General features: G+C 39.6%; 1 protein-coding gene across 2 annotated transcripts in view; it reads left to right on the top strand.

The window, feature by feature from the left end:
* Positions 1–8,458, top strand: part of TERF1 (telomeric repeat binding factor 1) — a 39,729-nt gene extending 31,271 nt beyond the window's left edge. Inside the window, exons 9-10 of one of the 2 annotated variants that reach the window (XM_029223089.1) lie at positions 388–497; positions 7,966–8,458. In XM_029223089.1, the coding sequence (XP_029078922.1) occupies positions 388–497; positions 7,966–8,142 (287 nt within the window). In that variant the 3' untranslated portion in view covers positions 8,143–8,458. The remainder of the gene's footprint in view (positions 1–387; positions 498–7,965) is intronic. The other variant, XM_029223090.1, reaches the window with a different exon arrangement.
* The last annotated feature ends 9,255 nt before the right edge of the window (positions 8,459–17,713 follow it).

The following is a 17,713-nucleotide window of genomic DNA, read 5'->3' as shown; positions in this document are numbered from 1 at the left end:
GCTCTTCTTCTTGACACCCTTTGCAGGAGCGGTTCTGCCAGGTCAAGGTTGGAAAGGAAACACACACACCCCTGATTTTCAAAGACTGATCTTTGCACTGTATCACGCTGCTTCCAGATTCAAAGGAAAAAAACTACACAGAGTTCTTTTTTTAAAAAAATAGCTAACCAGTAGATAGGAATTTCATGGTAACCTTTAAAAATATTCTTCTGGGACTTCCCTGGTGGTCCAGTGGTTAAGACTCCATGCTTCCACTGCAGGGGGCATGGGTTCAATCCCTGGTCAGGGAACTAAGATCGCACATGCTGCACGGTGTGGGCAAAAAAAAAAAATTATATAATTCTTTTAATGTGACACAATTTTTGATGACAGCATTTCTACTTTTAGGTGGAAGGAAGAAAAAAGAGAAGAGTAGGCAAGCCACTGAAAGCAAGAGAATACGTGTTTTAAATAGTCAGCGTCTAACTCCTGAAAAACATCAACCTAGAAAAAAACAGGTATGTTTATTATAATTAAATAATACTTAATGGATATTAAAGTCATAACTTGAATAATTGTGATTATTTCTGTTCAACCCTAAAAAATCTGGAGGATAAAATGTTTTCTCTTTGCCATCTTTAATTTTGCCATCTTAGATTTGTTGACCAATTTGCCTATTCAAAGTTCACCCACATTTTAAAGATTTTCTTAAGCTGGATGTTAGTGACATTTATTTAGAATTATTGTATTACTGTCATCATAAAATCAGTTCATCAGATGTAGGGTGGAACTTAAATCTACTTGATAAGTTTTTATATTTGTATCTTCCTAACATAGATTCTATTTATTTATTTACTTATTTAATTCATTTATTTTTGGCTGTGTTGGGTCTTCGTTGCTGCGCATGGGCTTTCTCTAGTTGCAGCGAGCAGGGGCTACTCTTCGTTGAGGTGCACAGGCTTCTTATTGTGGTGGCTTCTCTTGTTGTGGAGCACAGGCTCTAGGCGCACGGGTTCAGTAGTTGTGGCTCATGGGCTCTAGAGCACAGGCTCAGTAGTTGTGGCACACGGGCTTAGTTGCTCCACAGCATGTGGGATCTTCCCGGACCAGGGCTCGAACCCATGTCCCCTGCATTGGCAGGTGGATTCTTAACCACTGCACCCCCAGGGAAGCCTCCATAGATTCAATTTAAATAAGATTTTTCTGTGCTTTAAAAAAAAAAAAAAAAAAAAAAGAAAAAATATCATTTGGTAAAGAATTTTTCTATTCAGAAAGCTAAAATGGGTTCCTTTTAGGATTCATTTCATTTGTTTGCCCTTTCAGTGATTATAGTCCTGTGCCATCCGTCCAGTTTCTGAAACCATTGTTTACTGTATTTTATCTGGTTTTCTAGTTGTTCACAGCAGGTGAGTAAATCTGGTCCTTGTTTGATCATGTTGGCAGTGGAAGATGATCCTATACTTTTCTTCTTACTCTTCTTTATTTAAGATGTTTTTTTTTTTTTTTTTTTTTGATAAGCTATTTGCAAATGGTTCGTTGTTGAGGTGCTGGGCTAGGGTCAAGTTCTAGGTTACTAGGGATATCTCCTGTGACTCAAGTTTATTTTGACCATGCCTTCTCCCGCAGGGAACATAGCAGTCAACTCCAGTTTTTGGTTTGCTCCCTGCAACTATTGCTTGTCTGCATGATTCCTAATTTAGGTCCACCACCTCTACTTTTTGGAGGTAATGCTGGTTGAGAGAGGCTCCTGCTGTTGCAGACCAGGGATTTAAGGTGTACACCTCAGGATATGTTCCTTACTTTGGAAAAGTGTATGCCACGGGTTTTCTGTGATCTATAGGTAGAGTGGCTGTGCCCCACTTCTTCACATACCTTTTGTCAGTTTCCACCAATAATGGACCCCATTCACCTATGTTATGGTTCAGGCCAAAGGGTTCTCTTAATTTTATGAGTTTGGGATTTCATTTCTTTCCTTGTTGCTGTTGGGTGAATTCCCAAAGGAGAATGAGGAAATGTTGACCTTATGCTACTATATGCAACCAAAAGTCATATATATTTTTTGTCTTTGATTTTTTTCCCACTTTGAATATGATGTGCCAAGATGTAGATTTTTTGGTATTTATCTTTCTTTGTGTTCTCTGAGCTTCCTGCACCTGTTTTGTTTTTTTAATAAATTTATTTATTTATTTTTGGCTGCATTGGGTCTTTGTTGCTGCGTGCCGGCTTTCTCTAGTTGTGGCGAGCGGGGGCTACTCTTCATTGCAGTGCGCGGCCTTCTCATTGCAGGTACTTCCCTTGTTGCGGAGCCGAGCTCTAGGCACGCAGGCTTCAGTAGTTGTGGCTCGCGGGCTCTAGAGCGCAGGCTCAGTAGCTGTGGCACACGGGCTTAGTTGCTCCGCGGCATGTGGGATCTTTCCAGACCAGGGCTCAAACCCGTGTCCCCTGTGTTGGCAGGTGGATTCTTAACCACTGCGCCACCAGGTAAGTCCGAGGGCAGGCTTTGTTAATGAGAACAGAATGCTCTGGATGTATTTTGAAATGGGTATTTTCCTCTTCCGCCTGCTCGAAGCAGGAGGAGATTATTCTGTCATCTTCACCATGAGAACCTGGTGGGGCTTTTGGAGAGAAAACTCACAAGTTTGTGGGCCCCCTAAGATTGGGCCCCTGGAGTTTTTAACTCAAGCTTGTTCACAATGAGCCTCCCTCAATTTGTCCATCACAGTTAAATGTTCCTCCCAGTACTGGCCCCAGCTGTGAGCTGCTTCTCCTGGCCTTCTGCTTCCAGTAATCTATGATTCTCTGTATCCACCTTTCTGTTTGCCCTGTGACATTAATTTTCTGATGGATCTAGGAAGAGTTATTGACTTTACAGTTTGTTCACCATTTTTCTTGTTATGACGACTGGGGTGATATTTCCAAGCTCTCCAGGTTGGTCTAAAATTAGAAGTCTCTGCCTCATACATTTTATCTTTCCCTGTTGTTCTTCTGGCAACAATTCTAAATGGGATTATAGGTGTTATTTATAGGTATATATCAAGAAAAGGTTCTGTCTTTTTTGTATTTGAAACAAAATATGGAATATCAACTACATAACATAGAATACAGGTGATGTCATCTATCACTATTTACTATGTCAAAAAACAATTCTGTGTCTGGTTTTATTTTTAGCTTTCCACTGTTGGCTTTTTGGTGGGATAATTTGTTTCAGATGAGTAAATGATTTTATCTTACTTTGTGTTGAGATTTTGGTTCTTTAAAATTTTTTATTGCAGTAGTCTTGCACAGTTTCTTGACAGTTTCTTCTCGCTGCATTTGTATGTTAAACAGACAAAGATATTTTTGCCTGCCTCATCACAGGTTGAAAAGAGGCCTTCCTTTTGTAACTTTATTCAAGAAGAAAAGTAAGAGCCTTTCTACAATAAAGACTTTTTTCGCGTAGATGGTATATAATGGGAATTACGATACAATATTTTGTTTGTTTGTTTGTTTTTTGTGGTACGCGGGCCTCTCACTGTTGTGGCCTCTCCCATTGTGGAGCACAGGCTCCAGACACGCAGGCTCAGCGGCCATGGCTCACGGGCCCAGCCACTCCGCGGCATGTGGGATCCTCCCGGACCGGGGCACGAACCCGTGTCCCCTGCATCGGCAGGCGGACTCTCAACCACTGCGCCACCAGGGAAGCCCACGATACAGTAATTTTTAAATTACAAATGATATCATTTTTTAATATACATCATGTTTTATTTTAAAACATGTCTACACTACATTGAGCACCTACACAGGTGTGACCAAGAAACCCACAATCCTGTCTCAGCAGGCAGTGGGTCCAATGTGTGACTTGAGGTTGCCTGTTATTTTTCACAGTAAGAGAAAAAAGAGAGGATAAGAAAGATGAAAAAGCATTGTTCCCAACTCCTGTTCAGGAATCTGAGTGATGAAATGGAAGGATATTTCAGTTTATGAAGCTCTTCCAAAGTCCCTTCTCACAATCAGTTGATGTTTAAACATGGAACCTGGGTTGGTGGGCCAGCTAGAGTTGAGCAACACAAGGGCACACTGTTTAAAATAACTTCCACACATTACTGCAAACAATGGGGAGAATGGGCTGTGCTTTCAGACTGGTAGTTTACTTTTTCCTGTTTTATGAACCTGTGAAGTTTAGAGGATATAAGAACTGCACAACCACAGTCGTGACACAGCGTCTGCTCAGTATAAAAACTTTTTGTTTAGGGGAAAGAATCCAGTTGGCCTGTGGGAAGAAATGTCCTGAGTTGGATGGTGCCAATATTATAATATTCAGTTATGAGCCCACAGAAATATGTGGTTTACAGTGAAGACTGGGAATCGGGTCTCTAAATCCAGCTGCTTTTTTAAAATTAGTATTTTATGTGATTATGTTTGCCTCCTATATCTTTCCTCTGAGGCAGAAAGTAAATGTTAGAAAACTGGCGGGTTCTAGTCTCAGAGACACACACAGGGTTTCTTTCTGTTTGGGCACCACTATGGTTCCTGGTTTCAGGAACACTTCAGTCTCTGGCACCATTGGGCCTGCAGCAGCCTCCTCAGCATCACAGGCTAAGATCTCCATATTCCTGAACAAAGTAGCCAGTCTGAAGGTCTTGCATCATGGGAAAGCGATGAGCCCTTAGCTCTGGCTCCCCGTCATCTGAGGAAAGTGAAGGGGGCAAGTAGGGGCACACCTTTGAGTCACCAAGTCATCGATGGCGAAAGCAGTAGAGCAAGCCTAGAGCTTACCCGGTGGCCTTGTGAGAAACAATTCCTTCTCCAAAGTATAGACTTGCTGGGACTTCCCTGGCAGTGCAGTGGTTAAGACTCTGCCTTCCAATGCAGGGGGCACAGGTTCGATCCCTGGTTGGGAACTAAGGTCCCACATGCCGTGGGGTGCAGCCAAAAATTAAAAAACAAAAGTATAGACTTTACTATTTATGATCTAAAATAGAGGTCTTTTTTTTTTTTTTTTTTAAATAGAGGTCTTTGAAATGATTTATCTGGACCAGTGAAAGGTAGTTGCTCACTACATATTATCCAAGTTTAGATTTTCTACTTGATTATTCACACCAAATCAGGCTTTAAAAATAGACCAAACTAGGTCAGAACTGATCAGAACTGATCAGACCAACAGATCAGAAACTGTAAAATGCTTCTGCCATTTACTGACATAGCACTAAACCCAAGGATTCCATTGGTGTAAGTAAATACCATTTTTAAAGCATTATTGAAGCATTGTTTTTTCCTCTAAAAGGCACTGGAAATGATACACAATTTTTGAAGTATAAGTAATATAAACTTTTTAACCTTATGGAAAGAAAAGATTGGTGCATTTTAATTTGTTGTATGCTGTTTGTATCTTGAGTTGTGGGCATGGCTAGGGTTGTTATGATTCTCTTAATTGACTTTATTTTTTATTTTTCAAGTAAAGCAAAAGACAAAAGAGAACAGTACTAAGGGCACAGTTTTTGCTTGTGTCCTGAAATACATTATCTTTTTTTTTTTTTTTCCATACCGCAAAAAAATGCCTTTGTCTAGAGGTTGATTAGCCGTGTCCTTGTAGGCAGCACAGTTGCTGATAGGTGGCGGCTCAGACCCACAAGAGGTATAATGATGGACACTGCCAATCTTATGGCCCTGAGCCATACACAAGATAGTTTTCATCTCACGTTTGTCTACAAGCATCTGGAGGTTCTCTTTGATAGTGTATCAGACAGCTGAGCTGAATTCTTTTTTTCTTTAATTGTAATAAAATACACAAAACAAAATTTGCCATCCTAGCCATTTTAAAATGTATCGTTCAGCATCATTAAACACATCTTGTGCTACCATTACCATAATCTATCCACGGAGCTCTTTTTTTTTTTTTTTTTTTTTTTTGCGGTACGCGGGCCTCTCACTGTTGTGGCCTCTCCCGCCGCGGAGCACAGGCTCCGGACGTGCAGGCTCAGCGGCCATGGCTCACGGGCCCAGCCACTCCACGGCATGTGAGATCTTCCCGGACCGGGGCACGAACCTGTGTCCCCTGCATGGCAGGTGGACTCTCAACCACTGCGCCACCAGGGAAGCCCTACAGAGCTCTTTTTATCTTGCAAAACTAAAACTCTGTACCCATTAAACAATAACTCCTCCTTCACCCCTCCCCCCAAGCCTCTGGCAACCAACTTTTCTACTTTCTGTCTCTGAATTTGACTGTTTTAGGTACCTCATATAAGTGGAATCCTACAGTATTTGTTCTTTTGTGTTTGACTTGTTTCACTTAGCATAATGTCCTCAAGATTCATTTACATTGTAGTACGTGTCAGCGTTTTCTTCCTTTTTTAAGGCTGAGTAATGTCTCGTATTTATATACCACATTTTGCTTATGCAGTTCTCCATCAGTGGACACTTAGGTTGCTTCCACCTTTTGGCTATTACGTGTAATACTGCTATCAACAAGGGTGTACAAATTTCTCTTCAAGTCTCTGCTTTCAGTTCTTTTGGATATATACCCACAAGTAGAATTGGGTCACGTGGTACTTTTAATTTTTGAGGAACCACCATAGTATTTTCCCTAGCAGTCACACAGTTTTTCATTCCCATTAACAGCACGTGAGTTCCAGTTTCTCATCCTTGCCACCACCTATTATTTTCTAGTTTTTTTTATGGTGGACATCCTAATGGGTTTGAGGTGACATTTCCTGGTGGTTTGGATTTGTACTTCCCTAATGATTAGTGATGTTGAGCATTTTTTTCAAGTGCTTATTGGCCATTTGTATATCTGTTTTGGAGAATTGTCTACTCAAGTCCTTTGCTCATTTAAAAAATTTTATTTATTTGTAGTAAAACGTAGCATAAAACTTATCACCTTAATCATTTTTAAGTGTATGATTCACTGGCATTAAATGCATTCACGTTGTTGTGCAACAACTTCTGGAACTTTTTCACCTTGCGAAACTGAAACACTCCACTCAGAAGACATTTCCCCCTTCCTCCCACTTCCTGGCAGCCACCATTCTACTTTCTCTTTCTGGGAATTTGACTACTCTAGGTATCTCGTGCAAGTGAGGTCTTACGGTATTTGGCTCCTTGTGACTGATGAAGAGTGGATTTTTAAAGCAGACGTGAGTCAGCCGGGGAGATGATTCATCGTTCAGAAACAGTAAATAATCACTCAGGCGATCGTGTTGCTCCTCAGCGTGTCGGCAGAAGGGGTGGCTAGTTGGCCACCTATAGCAAATGCCAGGTGTCAGCGGTCTTTTTCTGTGTATAATAATGAATCTGACTTTTAAAATTCTTCAGTCATTTCCTCCAAAAACAAAATCGTGTTTTTTTAACTAGTTTGTGTTAGTTCTCAAAAATCTGTTTTAGAGAAGATTTGAGTTTTATGTGTGTGTGTACTTTGCCCAACATAGACAGAACAGGGTTTTTCACTGAGTTCATTAGGGAAGAATTAAATATTCATAAGTTCTCGGTATTTGTGAATCCTACATATCTCTAATCTATTAACAGTTGTAGAAAAGCATCTTAAGAGACAGTGTGGGCTTAAAGTCAGATGAATTGGGTTTGTGTTTAGCCCCGTCGTTTTGTAGCTGTCTGATCTTGGGCAGCTGAGCCATAGTGTGTTCACGTAAAATGAACAGTGACACAGTCAGGACCCTTGACAACATCACCACAATAAGACCTTACAGAAATCTAAGATATGTTTACAGAATTTCTTCCACCGTTAAGAAATTGTAACATGATACTGATAAAAAAAGTTGTATTTATAGTAGATATGTTATTTAAGGAATTGTTTCTGTGAATAACTGTTCTACGTTTTATCTGCTTTTGACGGATGTTAACTAGACTTATTGTGGTGATCATTTCACAATATATATGAATACTGGATCATTATGTTGTACACCTGAAACTAATAAAATGTTATTTGTCATTTATACCTCAATTGAAAAAAACATAATTGTTTCTGTGAATAACTGTCTTACTTTTCATCAAAAGGCATGGCTTTGGGAAGAAGACAAGAATCTGAGATCTGGCGTGAAGAAATACGGAGAGGGAAATTGGTCTAAAATACTATCACATTATAAATTCAACAACCGAACAAGCGTCATGTTGAAAGACAGATGGAGGACTATGAAGAAGCTGAAGCTGATATACTCGGACGATGAAGACTGAGTGTGTTTGTGGAGCCCGATAAGACGGCAGTTAAACATTTTGATTCCTGCATTTTGCGTGAAACTTCGTGGTCATTAATGTAGCTTAAAATTTTGTTTAAAGCATTACAGTATTTTTCTGCGGCACAGTCATTTAATATGAGGATTTGTGCTGTAAGAGCAAGATTATATACCATCATTGTATTCTTTAAGAATCTTTTCACTCTGATAAAAAAATTAATTTTTTGAACCCTAGTGCTTTCAAAACTCCTACCTCCAAACCCTGTTCCAATAAAAAGGTGAAAGCCTGGTAAGAGAAAAAATATATTGCTGTTAACCTATTCTGTGTCTGTGGGCTGATTTCAACCCCATGACACACATAAAAGTGAAGTTTCTAAATCAGTGAATAGGCCTTTGACATAAGGGGTAATGATTTGATTTATGGCCTTAATATATTAATTACTAAGATATTTGCTTATAGAATGATAAATATACAAAGTAATCTGTGAGTTATACTTAAATTTTTCTTTTGGTACTTTCATATAAAGGAAAAAACTTGAAAATAGTAATACCCATAGGACAGAGTTTATACTACTACTAAGAATAGCTTATGTCTCATTTAGGTACATTGGATTTTTGTTCTAGTGTTAAAACTTTGACAAAGATGGTTTTAAATAAAGCTTCTTTATAACCTGGTGCCATAAATATCCATTTCTCTGATATTTTCATTTAGTTAGATAAATATTGGGCCTAAATGGTATTCTGTAAATGCTTAAATGGATTTTAACCATGATCATTTTTTTTTGAATTTTTAAATTTTATTTTATTTATTTTTTTATACAGCAGGTTCTCATTAGTTATCCATTTTATATGTATTAGTGTATGCATGTCAGTCCCAGTCTCCCAGTTCATCCCACCACCACCACACCTGCCACTTTAACCATGATCATTTTGACGACTGTGATAAATACTAAATAAACAAGATCATGCATACCTTATTAGACAGTTTTGAGTTTTCACCAACATATTCTTTAGAGGATTTAGTCGAAAACTAGAATTATTTAGCATTTTGAGTTATGTATGCTTTATTTAACAAATGCATGAAAATGCTTAAGCATTTGCTTAAAAAGTTAAATGATTATTTTGTAACCTGTATTTCTTTATGAAAGTTTTATACATTACTTTCTCATTGTTCCTGAAGTTGTTGTCCTATACGTATAATAAATAGAAATGTGGATAATGTTTCCTGACTCGGTCTGTCCTGTTACACCACTAGTTACTGTAACCGTGTGTATTGCAGACATTTTGATGGTTAGTGCCAAAGCCGACGGCATGAGCCAAAACAGACCAGTCAGTTGGTCAACCTCATTCCAAACATACCTAAGTCATCAAATCTACGTTGATATTAACTGTAAGATGCCTAGTTATTTTATGTGCCACTAAAAACATCACTATCAGTTATACTATCATATGGTTTTTTCTTAATTAGAATTTTATTTTACTTTAATTAAAAGCTGTTATAGATTTATGTAAGCATAGATTTTTATCGTATAACTTGTGGGTGCATAAAAAAGAAAAGCAAAATAAATTGGGTAATTAATTGTATTCCTTGTACTTCCTCATTTTAATCTGAATCTTTTGAATTTTTAAATTGAAATTTGTTGAGATAACTATAGATTCATATATAGTTGTAAGAAATAATAAGAGAGGTCCCTTGTACACTTGTTCCAGCTTACCCCAATGTCAATTTGTAAAACTATAGTATATCACCATCAGGATATTGCCATTGATATAATTCACCAATTTTATCCAGATTTCCCCAGTCTTGTACCATGTGTGTATTTAATTCCAAAAAGCTTATCATTTGTGTAGGGGCGTATGTCTACCACAGGCAAGATACTCCAACACCGAAGAGCCCTTCTGCTGCCACTCAACTCTCCATCATTCCTCCAACCCCTGGCAACCACTAATCTGCCCTCCATTTCTAAGATTTAATTCAAAAGGTTACATAGAGAGTGACAAATGGCAGAGTAGGGAGATGCAAAGAGCCATCCCTCTTCTGAGGCAAGTAGTAAGCTGAGAAAAACTGTTAGAATCAACTTTTTGAAACAAATCTAATAAAACTTAAAACAACTGGGACACGCTTAATGAAGAAAGAGGCTACTAAATTTTGGTAGGAGGATTTTGGTGTTTTTGCTTACCCGGCATAAGGCCACAAGTGACTTGTGCTCTTGCTGTGGCTTGATGCTTCGGCAAGTGCCAATACAGTGCTCGGGATCATGGGTGGTGTGTTTTGACCTGTCTGGCAGTTCCCTGAGGGTTCAGTTCAGGGATTGCCTTTGTTTTGCCCCTTCTGAACTCTTAAGGGCTTTAAAAACATTACCTACGTCTGCCTGGGGTCAGGGACAGCAGACAGACTGAAAAGCCTGGAGAGGAAGGTACATGGCGGGTTAAGGCTTTGAAGGACTCTGGAGTAAACCAGGGAATCAGGAAGGCCAGGCGCATGCCCAGGACTAGACGCGGTCTCAGCAAAGACCTGGGGGTACCCTAGGCCTGTACGCTCAGTGACCTTTAGGCTTCATAAGTGCAGGAGGTGGAGGCTGAGGCAGAGTTGTAGGTGGCGTTGAACGAGTGCCCCAACTCAGAGCCAATCTGCCAATGCTGGGAGCATATCTTTCTGTTTGATTTAAGGAAATTAAATGAAATACTCTGTATTCTTTGCCATTTTTTCTTTCAACATGTTTGTGTACGTAGCTGTACTTGTTCATTTGCGTTTCTATACAGTAATGTATAATTCTATCACAGCCATTCATTGTGCTGTTGTTGTGGAAATGAACGAAGACCACTCAAAAGAGAAAAACAAACAGGCTGTTTATTCAGCGCTTGCTATAGCAAGGGAGTCAGCCACCATCACTTGTGTCTGGCAGAGGTGCAGGCAGACGTTCATAGTGGGAAAGCTTTCTAGTGAAAAAATAAGGCTTCAGGTGCTCTCTGATTGGACATTGTTGGCATGAGGAAGCTGAGGCTGGCCAACTAGCAGCAGGCATCCTTTTTTTTTTTTTTAATAAATGTATTCATTTAATTTTTGGCTGCATTGGGTCTTCGCTGCTGCGCGCGGGCTTTCTCTAGTTGCGGCGAGCGGGGGCTACTCTTCGTTGCGGTGCGCTGGCTTCTCATTGCGGTGGCTTCTCTTGTTGCAGAGCACGGGCTCCAGGCGTGCTGGCTTCGGTAGTTGTGGCTCGTGGGCTCTAGAGCGCAGGCTCAGTAGCACTGGTGCACCGGCTTAGCTGCTCCGTGGCATGTGGGATCTTCCCGGACCAGGGCTCGAACCTGTGTCCCCTGCATTGGCAGACGGATTCTTAACCACTGCACCACCAGGGAAGCCCAGCAGCGGGCATCTTATGTGATTGTTTGGGGGAACATATTTGGCTTTCTCTGGTTGGTCCTGAGTTGGAAGTAGGGACCAAAAATAGGGATGTTGGCAATCATCGACCAAGTCCTACCCATTCTGGGTAGATAACTGCGGGGATTTAGTTCGGTGTTCTAAACTCATTGCTGCAGAGGTTGTGGCTTGGAGTTGTCCTATAAGGTCTGCCCATTGTCAGTTTTTATATTCAGTCCCTGAGTTGTTTCCAGTGAATGGCTGCAAGGCTTTTCCAATTTACATGAAGTGTAAAATTAGGAATAATATTATTACACTGCTCCCTAAAGGCGATTCTCATCTCTTTTCTCGAGTACTGATTTTTATACTTACTTAAAATATGCTTATGCTGCTGTTTGTTATTTTTCAGTGTGAGGTATTATATTAGTGATCCCCCACTATATAGGATGACATTTTAGGTCTCTTGCACGTTCCCCCTCCACCCTCCATAAGTACACAGCTTGCACCCATACAGATGCTTCTCCCCGGTCCTTCCAGCGTATTTGCATCGGTTTTTGGTTAAACCAATATTCAGGGTTTGTATTATAACTCTGTAACTGTTTTTTACACCTGAGCTGTGTGTACTCATCACTTATTTATCTCCAAATTCTCTGACCAATTTGAAGACCTCTGAATACATTGAAATATGTCATTCTATTGACATTCTTTTTTCTGGCCACGCTGTGCAGCTTGAGGAATCTTAGTTCCCCGACCAGGGATCGAACCCTGGGCCACGGCAGTGAGAGCGCTGCGTCCTCACCACTGGACCGCCAGGGAATTTCCAATTTCATTGTTATTTTTTTTTTCCTTTGGTTGTTTTGTTTTGGTGACAGGCCTCCTACTCCTTGCCCTCCAGGCTTGCTGCGCAGCTGTCAAGCTTACATCTCCCTTATCTTGGCTCTGGCCATCCCAGTCATCTCTCTCCTGGTTTGAATTCCCCGTTTCCTGGATCCTCTCTCTTGGTTTTAACTCTCGTTTATCTAGAGCATCTCATCCTATACCTCCTGAGAAAATATGCAAAGAGTGAAAAATGTTTATATCATGCATGTCTGAAAATATCCTTTTTCTAGCCTCACATTTGATTAATAATTTTATTGGATATAGAATTTTCATTTGGAAAACATTTTGTCTCAGGATTTCAAAGGCATTGCTCTGTCATCATCAGTGTCAAGATGTTGCTTTAGGTAGTCTGATACCATTCTGATTACGGAGACTTTTCATGTCACCTACTTTTTTTTGTTTTTCCTCTCTGGAAGCTTGTAGATTCGTCCATGTATTCAGTGATCTAGAATTTCATGGTATCATGCTTTGTTGTGAGTCTTCTTTTCTTTTTCAACTAATGAGCCAGGCACTCAGTGACTTCTGAAATCCCTGCGCTAAGTTCAAAAATTTTAACGTGTTATTTCTTTGCTTATTTTCTCCCTTCTGGTTTTTCTTTTTGCACTTTCTTTCTGGAACTCCCATTACTCAGATGTTGGATCTCTTTGACTGATCCTCTAATTTCCTATCTTTTGTCTCCAAATTTCTGTATCTTTAATTTTTTTATTTAATTTCTGGGGAAAATGTCACAAAACTTTACCTTCCAAGTTTTCATACCATATATCTACTATCAAACTTTTTAATTTACAAGAGCTTTTAATTCTCTGAATGTTCTTTTTTAGGATATTGTGTTCTTATTTCATGATTGATATCATTGCATCTCTTCTGACCCTGGCAGTGTTTATTGCCTGAGTTTTGTTATGTTGCTTGTTTCTGTTTAATTTTGGTTTCCCTCTTGCTTTGTCAATGGTTTTCCTCAAATGTTTGGTTGAACTGGGCTGTCCATTTCTATTTATGAGTGAGTATGAAGAAGCTGGTTGGAAGCTCTGTGAGCACTGATGGGCACTCACAGGTCAAGGTAGTGATTGGACAGGGACTTGGCTATCGCAGCTGCTGGTACCTGCAGCCATTTTCTTGGATGATCTATTTCCTCAGAGAGGAATCTAGCAAACTGTTCTGAGCGGGTGAGAGTAGTTTTCTCAGAGCACATGGACGAGGGACCTGGGGAGGGGGCGGTCACCATTCAGAATAGATACTTAGTCTCCATTCTCAGTTGTTGCTGGTGTTTCCAATCTGGAGCCCCCTGCAGAGAGTTGTTGCCTGGCTGCAGAGCCATCTAAGGCTCTAACTGTTTCTTATACCAACTGTCAACCATTCCACTGACGGAAGCATCTGGATCCTTAAGTTCCTGAGCCTTTCCAGGGTGCTGTAAATGACCTTGCCTGCTGAAATTCCCTCCTGTAGACATTTGGCTTTCTCCTATCTTCTGCTTTACCGGTCCTGAAATTTTGTGACCATCTCTTTTCAGCCTTTTTCTCTCAATCTCCTTATCATTATATTTTTTATCTTTAAAAAAAATCCTTTAACTGTAATTTTATTTGAAGGTAAAGGAAGTAAATATATGTTCAACCTGCCATGTTTAATTGAAAAAAAAAATACCCTATTTAGGACCGTCTCACGAGGCTTCTGAACTGTATACCCCTGAAAGGCTGAATCTTGCCTTCACACTTCATTAGTAGCTTGACTTACATAGAAATGCTAGTTTCGAAATTATTCTCACCCAGAACTTGGAGGCTTTACTCTATGACAGCGGTCCCCAACATCTTGGGACCAGGGACTGGTTTCGTGGAAGACAATTTTTCTACGGACGGGGTTGGGTGTGGTGGGGGATGGTTCAGGCAGTAATGCGAGCTATGGGGAGCGACGGGGAGCGGCAGCTGAGGCCTCGCTCGCCTCCTGCTGTGCGGCACTGTTCCTAACAGGCTGCGGACCGATACCCGGGGTTGGGGACCCCTGCTCTATTAGACTTCAAGTATCCACTGATGCTGATGAGAAGACTGCGGTCTCTCATGGGGATTCTTGTTCCTTTGTAGGTAATCTGTTTTTCTCTCTCTGGAAGGTTTTAGTCTACTCTTTATCCTTGATTTTAAATTTCACAAGTTTGTCTCTAGGGGTGGGGATTTAAAAAATTCATCTTGTTTGTGCTGGGTGGGACCTCCCCACCCCAAGAAGAATGGCTCTTACCTCTGATTCCACCTTCTTTTCTACATGTTTTAAAGGGTATTGTTGGGCTTCCCTGGTGGCGTAGTGGTTAAGAATCCGCCTGCCAATGCAGGGGACACGGGTTCAAGCCCTGGGCGGGAAGATCCCACATGCCGCGGAGCAACTAAGCCCGTGTGCCACAACTACTGAGCCGGCGTGCCACAACTACTGAAGCCCATGTGCCTAGAGCCCATGCTCTGCAACAAGAGAAGCAACCGCGATGAGAAGCCTGCGCACTGCAACATAGAGTAGCCCCCGCTCGCCACAGCTAGAGAAAGCCTGCGCGCAGCAGTGAAGACCCAACGCAGCCAAAAATATAAATAAATTTATAAAAAAATAAATAAAGAGTATGGTCCCTTCATTCTGGTTTATCCATCAGTAGAATCCCATGTGCTTTCAATCTTCAAAAAAAATCTTCAAAATCTCTGTGCTGATTCCCACTCCTGCCTTCTCATCTATGTTATAGACTTATTCTCTTCCGTGAATTCTGTAATCTCAATGAGATTTGAGGAAGAAGGTAAACATGTATATCCATCTGTCACCTTGACCTAGAAGTTTCACTTCTCTTTCAATATATTCATTACCTGGTTGCTTATACTTCAGAATGCTCAGGTTGTCTAAATCAACTTATAGTTATTTGTATGAAACTTCACTAGAATATTCTTAGAGGGCAGAACCAGTTTTGGTTTACATCATTTTGGTGCATACCTAGAAAAGGTGGCTAATTAAGATTCTTAGCCAGAGTAGAACTAAACAACTTAAATTATTACTATGGCTTTTTATGCATAATGGCAACATTCTTGAATAAAAACATTGCAAGAAAGGCCCTAAAAAAAGAATAGTGAGATTGTAGTTCACCTTGTTCCTTTTTCTACTCTTTTCTTTTCCCTCCTCTTCTTTTTTTCTTTTTCCACTTTTCTAAGTGATCAACATCTCTAATTCCTTTCCCCTTCTTTCCTGAGTGGTTATATTTATTTTTGTTCAAATTACTTTTCTCGTGCGCTTTTGAAAAGCAGCCTATTAAGTAATGTTAGGGCCCGTAAATCATTGTGGAGTGTCCGTGGAAAGGATCCCAACTCTAAGATACTTGTTAAAAAGGAATATCAAAGCAGTCTTAAATTCTTTGATCTTTATCTCTGAAAATAGAACTTTTGGTTCTTCATTAATCACTTGGACTACATGTTTCAGTTCTGTACTGTTTCCTTTGCTAGAGCTAATAACAAGCTTTTCAAGACCATTATTTAATACTATGTCTTCTAGCCCATGAAATTCTTCTCAAGAATAGAAATAAAAATATGCTTTAATATGAAAGTAATTAATGGCCATGTACTGAAAGCTAAATATGTAATTTGAAAAATTGATTTTATACAACTCAAGTATGCTAACTATTATAACACATGTTGGAACCATAAATACATCATCGCTTTATTGCTGTTAATCATCGTAACTATGCCTCTCAATTCTGAAGTGTTTTGTTTTGGTTTTGGTGAAATTTTTGTTTATTCTCTGACCAGTCCAGAAGATTTAGGTATTTTCTAATCAAATAAAGAAAGAGCTTTTAAAAATGTGCACAGAAAGTTTATTTACTGGTATAAAATTTTAAGTAACATTGAAAATTACCCAAGTATGCCTTCAAAAGTTTTGCTTTACAGATCTTACAAACGGTCTTAAAATGTTAGCAATGAACTTATAGTTGAAGTACCCAACCCTGATGAGACTCAAATTTTAATTATTAATCTCTGAAGAATTTAGTTTACCACAAAAACAATTCTGACAGTTAAATGAACATATAGTCAGAAATATTGCTACTCTCAGCATTAAATATTGGGGGCTTTTCCATCCCTGTTAAACTTGCTTTTGTCATTATGTCATTACATGATAAGTACCAAGAAATACGTATGTTAGTAAATCATTTGTTAGTAAATAATATTTTATACAAATGAAACCAAAGGAATTTCATATACAGGCATACCTTGTTTAATTGTGCTCAGATATTGCATTTTTTTTTAGCAAATTGAAGGTTCGTGGCAACCCCGCATTGAGTAAGTCTACAGTGCCATTTTTCCAATGGCATTTGCTCACTTTGTATGTCTGTGTCACGTTTTGGTAATTCTCACAATATTTCAAACTTTTTCATTATTATTCTGTTTGTTAAGGTGATCTGTGATCTTTGATGTTACTACTCGCTAAAGGCTCAGATGATGGTTAGCTTTTTTTGGCAATAAAGTATTTTTCAATTAAGGTATATACATGGTTTTTTAAGAAATAATGCTATTGCGCACTTAACAGACTTCAGTATAGTGTAAACATAACTTTCATATGCACTGGGAAACCAAAACTTTCTTGTTACTTGTTTTATTTTGGTGGTCTGGAACCGAACCCAAATACCTCCGAAGTTTGCCTGTAGTTTAAATCTCGAGATTCAATTCTCCGAAGAAAATATCCTGAATTTAAAATTTGTTTCAGAAATGAAAAGGGCTTCGCTTTTACAGCACAGTCTTTGGCAACGACAGGCTTTCCATCGAAGCTGAGTTCTGGCTCTGACTGCAGCCCAGATCCTGCAACAAGGCACTTTGACGCTGGTCCACTGCTTTTCCAATCATAAAATAAGGAGACTAATACTTCTCTGTGTGTGCATGGCGGGGAGGGGCATGGGGGGGGCGGGGATCATAGCATTCGTAATAAATCTTTGCCTTCCATAATCTATACCTCTGCCTTCTACTCCAAACAAAAGAAAATACGTGCTGTAGGGGAAAAAAAAAAAGGTAGTAAGTTTACTTCAATTAAACTTGAAGTTGGACTCCAAAATTATTTTAGTCAACTTCAGGCTTTAAGCCTTGGAGATAATTTTGGATATTAATGATGGTAGAATGTCCACAATTAAAGCAATTGTTTCATTCATTGGTGCCAAAATTTCACTTCATGGAAATTATAACATTTAAAGGAACTTGTGCTGACCTAGAACGAACGTTTGATTGATGCTTTTCAATTAACCGAAGGAAATTTCTTCTATTTCAAAAAAAAGGTATTTTTAGGGAATTCCCTGGCGGTCCAGTGGTTAGGACTCTGTGCTTCCACTGCAGGGGACACG

Source organism: Monodon monoceros, unplaced genomic scaffold, assembly GCF_005190385.1.
Source record: "Monodon monoceros isolate NGI ecotype Baffin Bay Population unplaced genomic scaffold, NGI_Narwhal_1 Super_Scaffold_14, whole genome shotgun sequence".
Lineage (NCBI taxonomy): Eukaryota > Metazoa > Chordata > Mammalia > Artiodactyla > Monodontidae > Monodon > Monodon monoceros.
This window is presented reverse-complemented; position numbering and strand designations above follow the sequence as displayed.